At 30.4% G+C, this 10,947-nt stretch overlaps 1 protein-coding gene across 1 annotated transcript in view; it reads right to left on the reverse strand.

Moving 5' to 3' along the window:
* LOC106462076 (tyrosine-protein phosphatase 99A-like) overlaps window positions 1–10,602 on the reverse strand; it is a gene marked incomplete at its 5' end in the record, with an annotated part of 32,067 nt that extends 21,465 nt beyond the window's left edge. The window contains 4 exon segments of the mRNA XM_022389211.1: window positions 721–912; window positions 6,121–6,255; window positions 7,183–7,356; window positions 10,505–10,602. Coding sequence (XP_022244919.1) covers window positions 721–912; window positions 6,121–6,255; window positions 7,183–7,356; window positions 10,505–10,602 — 599 coding nt within the window.
* Between the last annotated feature and the right edge of the window lie 345 nt (window positions 10,603–10,947).

A 10,947-nucleotide genomic window follows, 5' to 3' on the forward strand; every position in this document is an offset into this window, starting at 1 on the left:
TTGTTAAGTTAGTCTACTTCGCGTCCGTACTTACGTTATATACTAATATATACACTATATTATATATATATTATATATTATATATATACTAATATATACACACACACACAAAGAAACATTATCTTTTAATCATACTCCCAATTTAGATGAGATTAAAACTTTAATATTTGTAAATCATCTAGTTTCTGCAGTAATAACATTTTATAAACCAAAACATTAAACTAAACAATACATTGATGTTAACTTAAAGTCACTATAATAATATACACATGCAAATGGATTAACTAGTATAATCACAAATTATGTTAATTTTAATATGTAATATTAATATACAAACAATGATAACTTTCATTCTATAATAATCTTTGTTCATTACAATTATATACCAACATGAACACACTGTAAGCATTCATTTGAGGTGGATTTCACACTAAAACATTTGAATAAGTGGTAATTTCAAAATAGTATAACAACATGAAAAACAATGCATTATAACCATGAATTATCCTACTACAGTAATTTCAAGTTATTTACAACTGCCCAGATTTATAATGTCCTTTTTTTTATACTTTTCATATCACCAAAATAATTCGTTTTTAGTCAGTGAAAAATAATTCTCACCCTTCAATTACACTAATTTAAGATGGCGTGAGCTTGTCATTAAAATAAAATTAAACTGAGAATATCTAAACATCCTTTACTGCAAATGATTTAGAGAACCAAATAATAAAATTGTTTCCAATGTTCCTTTATTTATATTAGAAAATTTGTTTTTACTTTTTTAATCTTGAGGTTTCGAATAGTAAAGGTACGAAGTGTGTAAGTTGCCATGGTAACCTCACTGATCATCTTCACTTGAATGATGCCATACACTTCATTCCCTTCTTTGGGCCAATACATGTCACATTTTCTCTGAAGAAGAATGAAAATAATTCTTAAAAGAGTAAAAGAAAAGATAAAACTATTAATGTCAATATCAGTTTTACATATTTTATATTGATTTGTATTTGCATAGTCAACAAATTAATCTCATATTGTTACATTTATATCAAACCAATGAATTACAGACCTCAAATAATTTAGGAGAAATAATTAATACCAATCATGCAATTCCATGCATCATATTTCAAATGTTGAAACAGTGCCAAATGCTCTTAACAAAATTTGATCAAAAAATAAAAACAACAACAAGAATTCAGTCTTTCTTGGAAAGTATTCAATACTTTTACTTGAAAGTTTACAAACTTTAGGACATTTTAATAATGTTCTACTACTCAAAAATTTTAGAATATTATGCCCTCTACCTTGAGTTATTGCAGGGAATTGTCTACACTATATTTCTAATATTTTGAGATAACTCCATTATATCCTAGCATACAAATTTTAGTTAATTTAAAAGAATTTACCATGCCAGAGAGAGAAATACATCAACCATAGTCCTAAAAAATTTCAACCTTTTTGAGCATTATATTTCAATAAATTAAAAACAATAACAACAAAGAAAACTACAATTTTTTAATAATGGGCTCTAGTATATCTCCCTAGATTAATAACATTCTTACATCTATATCAAAATTCTCATGCAAAACCACAGTGTTTAAAAGAAACAAATATACACACATAAACAATATATTCATTTGTATTTAAACAACATCATACAACAATTAAAGTTTTCACATTGTTAGTTTTCAAAAATAAGTATTCTTATATCAAAGAGAAAAACTTAAAAGTATATCAATTTTAGCCAGAATAATTAACAAGGGAAGTTTCATTAAATGTTTAAATTTTATATTTAGAAAATTGCTGAAATAAAGGATGACCCATTAAACATGAAAGTGGATGTAAAAGCATGCAAAACAAAAAGCTACAAAATGATAAATACACAGAATGCTTAACTTCTCTTGAAAAGTTTATTTACAAAATTCAATCTCTTACAGCCTAAGCCACAGATACTCTGCTATTGAGGAAATTGTGCTAACAGTAGAGACCAGTCTCCAGAAAATCGTTCACAAGTATAAATTTCATAAGTAAGTATTCTAAGAAATGAGAAAACTAACAATACCATCTGTATTAGAAAGAATTACAACTTTAAAAACTTTTCTGTAATCACTGAATATTCAATTTAGGTCAATTACACATTGATGCATGTAATTCCAGAAGATCTATAATAACATGGTTGCAGTGATACTATATTTAGACACGTTGACAATAGGTGGAGTCAAGATTTGTTTCAGTTACAGTAAAGGATGATTATCAGAAACAGCCTAACATGTGCCTCCATCTGTAAGACACTATTACTGGCTGAAGACTAGTTTGTTCACAGTATGCATGACTGGTCAGCCAAAGAGAGAACCTCTGCCAACAGGTAAAAATGTAGGTGTAAGAGACTAGTGTCAGACAGCAGTCAGTGGCAAATAAAGAGGACCACAAACAGTTCCAGGAATGAAACATGGAACAATTGACTGGTTCAACCAACAGCAGCTTGTACCATATATTGAGAACTGGATGTCTTATGGAAAATGATGACAACAGTATAAACCACTGATATCAGCATACAAAAGGAATATAGGAGTTGCAGTGGAACCTTGAAAGAAAATAGTGGACCATTAATTATTGGAAAAATATCCTGTGGTTGGATAAGACCCACATTAATTATATTCTGCATAGAGAGGAGAAGTATAATATGTGTGAAACCTCATGAAGCATAGGACCCAAGATGAGTGGTACTTACAGTTCAAGCTAAAGTGTGATGATGGGATGGGAAGTCTGTGTCTTCTAGACCTTTTGCAAGATCAAGTAAATTCCAAAGCTTACTTGAGTATCATAGTTGATTAGATTCACCCTAGTGTGCTTGATGTGTATCACATGACCATAAATCCTTCCAGGGGTAATAATGCCACAATTAATGATGCTGAAATAGTCCAGGCTTTGTTCTTGGAGCATGATACTGACTTCAGACACCTTCCCTTAAAACTGTTTAACTGCCAGATCTGAATCCTACTGAACATCTTCATTGACATTTAGCCAGTTGAGAGCTTCACTGTTAGACAACCTCATCTTCTTTTGACATTAAGTACTGAGAGCTGTATTGTTGGATACTAAGACCAACAATTTCTTAAGACACAATCAGACCTCAGGTGGAGCTCATCCTTTGAGAATGTGTGATGTTAAAAGGAACAAGAAAGCCTAACTAGACATTGAGAGGTTCCCCAATAAAGAGTGGCCAATATGTGTATCACAAAGTACTTTACTCATTAGGACAGAAATATTAAACCAATATCATTATAGATTTGTTTTCAGGTGTTCAAGAACTATCTGCACTAGCCATCCCTAGTTATATACTGATAGTCTAGAGGGAAGGCAGAAAGTCAAAACCACCAACCAGCAACTCTTAGGCTACTTGTGCCTGACCAGATACTTAGATTTAACCATGACTCTTATAATGCACCCATAGACGTAAAGTGTAGAGCACTTTTTTTTTATTGCAGAAACAGGACGTGAACAATGAACTGCCAGATCCACAGACTGGCAAGCTAACCAACAGACTGCACTCAGCCCCAACAGTATAGAATCCTTTAAATCAGTACTGATGCTCATCATTGAATGATCATGCAACATCACAGAAAACATATTTCCACTTTGATAAAAAATATGTAAAACATAAGAGTAAAAGGATAAATTTGAAAAGAAGAATGAGGAGGGAAACCAATAAAATTGTTAGGGGTAAGAAATGATCATATTCTACAAATGGAGAAAAAAATTTACAAAACAGCAAATTCACCTTATAATACAAAGACAAAGGTTAATTTTTAAATGTTTTTAATCTTATTAGTACTGCAACATTGCAATGTGCTGATCTTGTTCTTATCCTCTGGTTGTGTTATTTTCATTAATACCAAAAAAAGATTACTCTCAATACTCCATTTTCAAGCCTTGGAGTATTTTTAACAAGTTAACTTCTCAGGAACAATGAGATTAAGATAAACATAAATATAAGAATGACTGAGTAAAACAAAATACACAAATCTTTATTTAAATATTTGAAACTGCTGCATACAAAACAGACCCAAATGGTTTAACATGACAAAGACATGAAAATGAAGTTACAGACCCAGTAATACACTGATAAGTTAGGATGATGAAACAAGAATATTACATACACAGAAGAAACTAGACTTACTGTGTCATCCAACTCAGAGGTGCTAGGTTCGTGCTAGCATGCAAGAAAGAGTATAACACATTGTGCCCATGTTTGTTTGTTTTAATAACACATACAGTAGTAACTCTTTAATTCTAAAAACTAAAAAGTTTATAAAAATTTCAAACTAATGAACTTTGTGATAACACAAGTACATTTTATAAGGAAAAAACTAAAACTTAATGGATATCAGAAAAATGGTGAGTTTTGTGCATGTAAATGTATTACAAATCAAGGAAAAAAAAAAAGGCTAAATGTCTGTTCTTGGTACTAAAACTACTAGAGAATTCATACCTGCATAACTTAACATGAAAAATGTTTTGCATATCTTGGAAATAAATAAATACAAAGCTAAACTTGCTCTAGAACTTCTGTATCAACTCCTGTTACTACATTCACCATAAGAAAGAAAAAAAATTACTATAAGTGCAGATAACTTAGAACATTCAAAGTTACTATCTGATAAAAATTTAATTTAAATTCAATACCAGATCATTTGGAAATATTAAGGATAATTTTATTTTGTTGATAAAAATTATTTCAAGAGATAGAGTAATATAATGAAATATTATTCTAAACAAAATCTACTAGCTTCCTAAAAATACATTACCATATTTGAAACATACAGCTATTCCAAAATTTTTCTCCTTTTATTATTAATATTTGTTTTGTCCTATCCAAAAGAATATCTTGGTCAATACAAACTTTCGAGAGATTTACCATATTTTACAGAGTTATACGTTCTTTGAAATGGAAGTCAAAAAAATCTAGAGTTAATATTTTAATTTTATTCATCCCTTGAACATAACAGAAAAATGATTACTTGTATATAACAAAAAATATGACTGAAAGTTCCTTTGGATGTGAATGTTATTAAAAAATAGTGAGCTTATTTAAATAAAGGAATATTCAATCTAGCAGAATATACCAGATCTATAATAGTAAAAAAAAACCCTCAAACTGTACTGTTTCATTTCAAGGAACTTTGCTTTTATGTTTAGATTGAAGTTTCAAATGTAGTAAAGCAAACTATTATATGATGGAATTCTCTATTCTGAAAACAGAATTTTTAATTTATAGCTTCAGTTGACATTGGACTTAATACAAAAACAGAAAACTTCCAAACTTGGTCAGCTATGTAATGTGTGTACAATCTTTCAAAAAGTTAGACCAATAAACTATGTACATATAAAAGTGTTCACTTTTTATGTTCTAATCATTAGAGGTTATCATTAATGACTTTATAATAGCTGCAGTTATGACTAAAAATTTAAAAACATAGTGTACAATGAAGTTAATTTAGAAATAATATAAAGAATACTATCAGACATTATTAAGATTCACATAAAAAACTAATAATCTCAAGTAATAAATTAAAAATTCATTACATGAAAATTTATAATAAGATTCTAAAAAGATATATTTCAGCTAACTGAAAAAACTAAAAAATAATGTAGACAGTTCAGACGAAGTAACTATGCTAACCATTACAATGCCTTCTATTTGATCACCACAAAACTTATTTTCATTTTTACCTTAAACAAATATTTATATTATTTCCTTAAGTAACAACTCTCTCTGTAAAAGAAACTTACATTGAAGTTCTAGAACCAATCACATATAAACAAAGCTTTTGGTCTTATAAGAAGTTGAAACTAACTTTGTGCATGTTCAGATACTAAAAATACAAACACAGTATGTACAGTAAACACCCTATTACCTAAAACACCAAGCTGAAAAACATAATGCAACAACCAGAAGATATGAAGATTTCCCACCAAATTTTAGGTAATTAAACAATAAAAACAAATTGAATATTCCTTTCTTTTACATAATAATAATAAATTAAGAATAAAGGTGTAACTTTTGAAGCATCTCATGATATTAAATTTCATAAAGTTCTAAACTAACATATAACTTACTCGTCCTCGTTCTACAAGGTTTGTAATCATCACAATGATGTAAACTCGCTGTTCCCAAATCATACGCCAGTAGTCATCAAATGTTGAAGGTAATGGTCCTTGAGTGCCAATGTAGGCTCGTGCTTTTCCATAACCCTAAATATAAATAGTGTGTGGACTACATTCCTATTACCTGTACATTTATTGCTTATCATTTACATACTGAAGCCTTAGCGATAGGCCTTCAAATGCACTGTCAATAGCTTACAGGTGTGTTTACAATAAAAACATGACATGTTGACACTTAGAAAAATGTGTTGAAAAGAGCAAACCTTAATAAATACTTGATATTCTACACACAGCTTGTATGAATAGAATTCCACAAAAACAATTTACATAATTGAAATAATTACAGACAAATAGAGGTTTATGTAATAAATAATAGCTTGAGAAATATAATTCAAAATAAAAGTTATGCCCCAATGTGTGTTTTTTTTTCCCTATATGACAAGTAGCATCTTAAGGAATATATTTTATAATAAAACTTCCTACTCCAGCTAATGGCAAATAAATATTATGGACAACATTAATACTAAAATGTTACACAAGATAAAACTAAATGATTGTATGATATGTAAAAATATAAAACTCACAGTAAAAGACAGTATTACAAACAAGAACAAAGGCCTTTTCAGAAAAAAGTTTTTTTGAATATTAATAGCTAGTTCTCTTAGACCTAAGCATAACTCATACATGGACCGTTAAGATGCAGTGTTTAGCACAATTTTCAGAGCTTGTTATTTTCAAAAATCTTTTCAAATTGCCTGAAGATACAAATCACTGATCAATTTACATTAGGTTTTGAAATTAATATAATCTATATCTTTCCTTTTCAGTTAAAGTTGACCCATCATTTTCAAAATAATAATATAAAAATAAAAAAACTAGCCTCATGTTACTTTTCCTAGCTTTTATTAAAGCAGATTTTGTACCACAGTGTTTCAACTAAATAAAAACTTAAAATAAACTTGATGTTTTGTCTATATTGTTCAATATAACAGGAGATATGAAATTAAAACTTACATCTATGTAGTTGGCATTAATATAATCAGAAAACCTCTTCTGTACAGGCAAAGGTTTTAATATAACACGACTGTGGTCATAAGCAACAATGTTAACATATCTGTTTTTGTTCTTGTTTTCAACCATCTGGGAATGTTGAAAGGACAAATCAAGGTCAGTAGCTTGTTGGATGGCCTGAAATAATGATAAGAGACTGTTTCAAGTTTGTAGCTTGAACAAAACTAAAGACAATACTAGTAACAGTTATCTGGTAATCTAATGAACATTTCTAGTGACATTTATCTCAAACCTTAATGAATATTACTAGAGCGAGTTATCTCATATTTTACTGAACATTCCTAGTGACAGCAAGCTGATAACCTTGTGACAGTTTACCCAGTAATGTACAAAATATTCTTAGAAACAGTTACCTGATAACTTACCAAGCATTCGAGGTAACAATTACCTCTGAACGTACTCAACATTCCTAGTTAAAGTTACCTGATAATCTAACAAGCATTCCAAGTAAGAATTACCTCTAAACTTACTCAACATTCTTAATGACAGAAAGCTAGTATCCAACTGAGCACCCCTAGTGACAGTTTACCTGGTAACGTACTGAACATTCCTAGTAACAGTTACCTGATAACTTACCAAGCATTCCAAGTAAGAATTACCTCTGAACTTATTCAACATTCTTAATGACAGAAAGCTAGTATCCTACTGAGCATCCCTAGTGACAGTTTACCTGGTAACGTATTGAACATTCCTAGTTGAAGTTACCTGATAATCTAAGAAGCATTCCAAGTAAGAATCATCTCAGAACCTACTGAGTATCCCTAGTGACAGTTTACCTTATAACATACTTAACATTCCTACTGATAATAACTTTGTAACCTACTATTCCTAGTAACAATAACCTAGTGCCCTAATGAACATTCCTACTAACAAGTACACGGTATCCTACTTAATGCCCCACAGTGGCTCAGCAGTTGATGTGAAGTACAGGCACTAATAATATCATGGACTACACCAACAACAGCAGTATTTGATTCTGATAAGAAGAAACAATCTAGAAAATATCAGCATAACTGGTTGAATCGTTATCCTTAGCTAAAGTATGGTGATAAAGACTGAAAAAAATTTTTTTTTGAGAGAGAAACAACAATGTGCTTCACAAGTTTGGAATTCATCAACTAAGATATCATGACAAATGAGGGAAACAACAATGTGCCTCACAAGTTTGGAATTCATCAACTAAGATACCACGACAAATGAGAGAAACAACAATGCGCTTCACAAGTTTGGAATTCATCAACTAAGATATCATGACAAATGAGAGAAACAACAATGCACTTCACAAGTTTGGAATTCATGAATTAAGATATCATGACAAATGAGAGAAACAACAATGTGCTTCACAAGTTTGGAATTCATCAACTAAGATATCATGACAAATTATTTGTCATAAAATCAATAAGTCTGGAAGAATATTGGTGCTGTTTCAGTTCAGTTTAACAATCAATTCCAGAAGACATGGCTAGTGTCTTGTCCCTTTAATAATAATAGTATTGCTTTGTAACCAACAAGACATTGCCCTAAGAAGGTATCCGACTGACAGAGAACTAGACTAACGAAAATATGTTAGAAATAAAAGTAACTTACCAAAATAATGGTAATTTTAGAGCTCTATTATGAAATAGATTTGATGCTGGTTATTCTATGCATGAAAATAATTTAAAAACGGCTCCAAAAAGTGCTACTATGATGTGTTTATAGAAGTACTCTTTTGTGTTAATCACATTCTAAACACTACACTCTACAAATCTTCTGATATTCAATACATGAGATAATTTTCCTGTGATATCTGATGTGTGCACAGTTTCTGAAAGATTCAAAAATATTCAGGGGAAACAAAGGCAAAATGACTGAAACCACTCTGTGAAACCTGGTGGATAGAATAAAATGAATATATCTTCATCTTTCATCAGATATTCTACACTGTCGTATTATTCTTAGAAGCTTTTCAATCACACAATAAGGTAGATGATTTTCTCTTCTTAGTAAAACTAACAGAATTGATTGTTTAAATGGATGTATTATTTTAGTTTTCTCTATTGCCATTATCTTGTAATATGCAACTTCAAGTTATTGATATTATTCAGTCACATAGAAAGAAGTAAACAAGATCCTCAAACAGCAAAGAAAAGTTTGGTAAGATCTATGAAAATGTGACTAGATCTGCAAATGCATGTCACTCTATTGTCTATATATCATTTTTAGACTACCTTATAACAGAACTGAGAGCTACACCACACCATAAGTAGACTTACAATTTGTGCCTACATTTTCAGGAAAATCTACCACTGGTGTATTTGTGTTTCCTTTGAAAGGAGAATTCAGCCTTTGGAAACACTGGTGGAAAGAGCTGTGTGGTACATGCAATCCCAAAAAAATTATTGAAACATTAACTTCAGCAACTGGAGTCTTTTATCTTAACATTAGAGCTCATTTGAAGCTGTTGATGTCCTTCCTGTGGCAATGTATTCAGCAGAGAAATTATTTTCAACATTAAGAAACCTACCAAAGGTCAATCATGAGTCAGTCACATCTGAATGGTCTCATTGTTGTTGTTTATTCATCCATAAGTCCCCATTTTAACTGATGATGGCACTGACATGTATGTTACGAAGCATCAATACTATTTACAACTTCAGAAAATCCCTATTTAACCATTTAACACTTCCAACATTAAATATCTTCTTGCATGATAGTTCTTTACATAAAAATAAGTGACTGGTGATAAGAAGCAATTGTATTTTATAAAGTATATTACTTGATATTAACATTTATGTGCATCTGAAATCTTAGTTGCACCTAAAAAATATAAATTTAGTTGAAAAATTGTATGAAAAAAATCCATTACTTCAATATATTTCCTACAACATCAAGAAAGAGAGTTACATTTCATATACCCCTTTTTGGCCCTTCTTATCCAACCATTTTGAATCCAACTCTTACTAATGATGATACAGAACTAGTATCTGCAAGAAAAGTATTTGTATAAAATTGAAGATACTGCTGGTGACAAGTACCTGGAAACTTTAAAAATAAGTGTTTAAACAAATTGTTGCAGATAACTTTTATATGTAGTGTTTTCAGTTTAATACACTGTTTAATGTTAAAAGTATCATATAATTGACATCAGCAATATATTCACAGTGTATTAAACTGAAAACACTACATATAAAAGTTATCTGCAACAATACTGAATGAAATTGATGACACTACAGCTGACATTTACACAGAACTCTCCAAATTAAAAACTATAGATGGCAGTTACCTGATACTCTCCAGAAAACCCATGATCACCATCAGCATGTAATTTGGCTACATGGTCTGCAAACTGATGGACTGGGATGGAAGCATACTCAGGATCTTCTGTAGAGGTACATCATAAAGATATTTTAATGAAACCTCATTTTTTTAATGCGAGTAATCACAGCATTTTTTGATTCTAAACAAAATCCTAAAATAAAAATTTGTGAAAATACAAACAATTTGAATGAGACAGATAAGTTTATTTATTTTATTTTTTAAACTTTTATGTTATTATAGCGACAACCTAGCCTACCCTTTAAAACTACTTCTGTACTTTGGTCCTACTCGATAATTTTCTCTACATCTTACTTTGTCACAGCCCTCACCACTGTCTGGTCCTAGTTAATAGCCCTTGCAAACAAGCTAAGTCCTGTCTGACTTAAACAACCTATCTCCTTGTCCTTA

The sequence above is a fragment of the Limulus polyphemus genome, unplaced genomic scaffold, assembly GCF_000517525.1.
Source record: "Limulus polyphemus unplaced genomic scaffold, Limulus_polyphemus-2.1.2 Scaffold1089, whole genome shotgun sequence".
In the NCBI taxonomy this organism is placed as follows: Eukaryota; Metazoa; Arthropoda; class Merostomata; order Xiphosura; family Limulidae; genus Limulus; species Limulus polyphemus.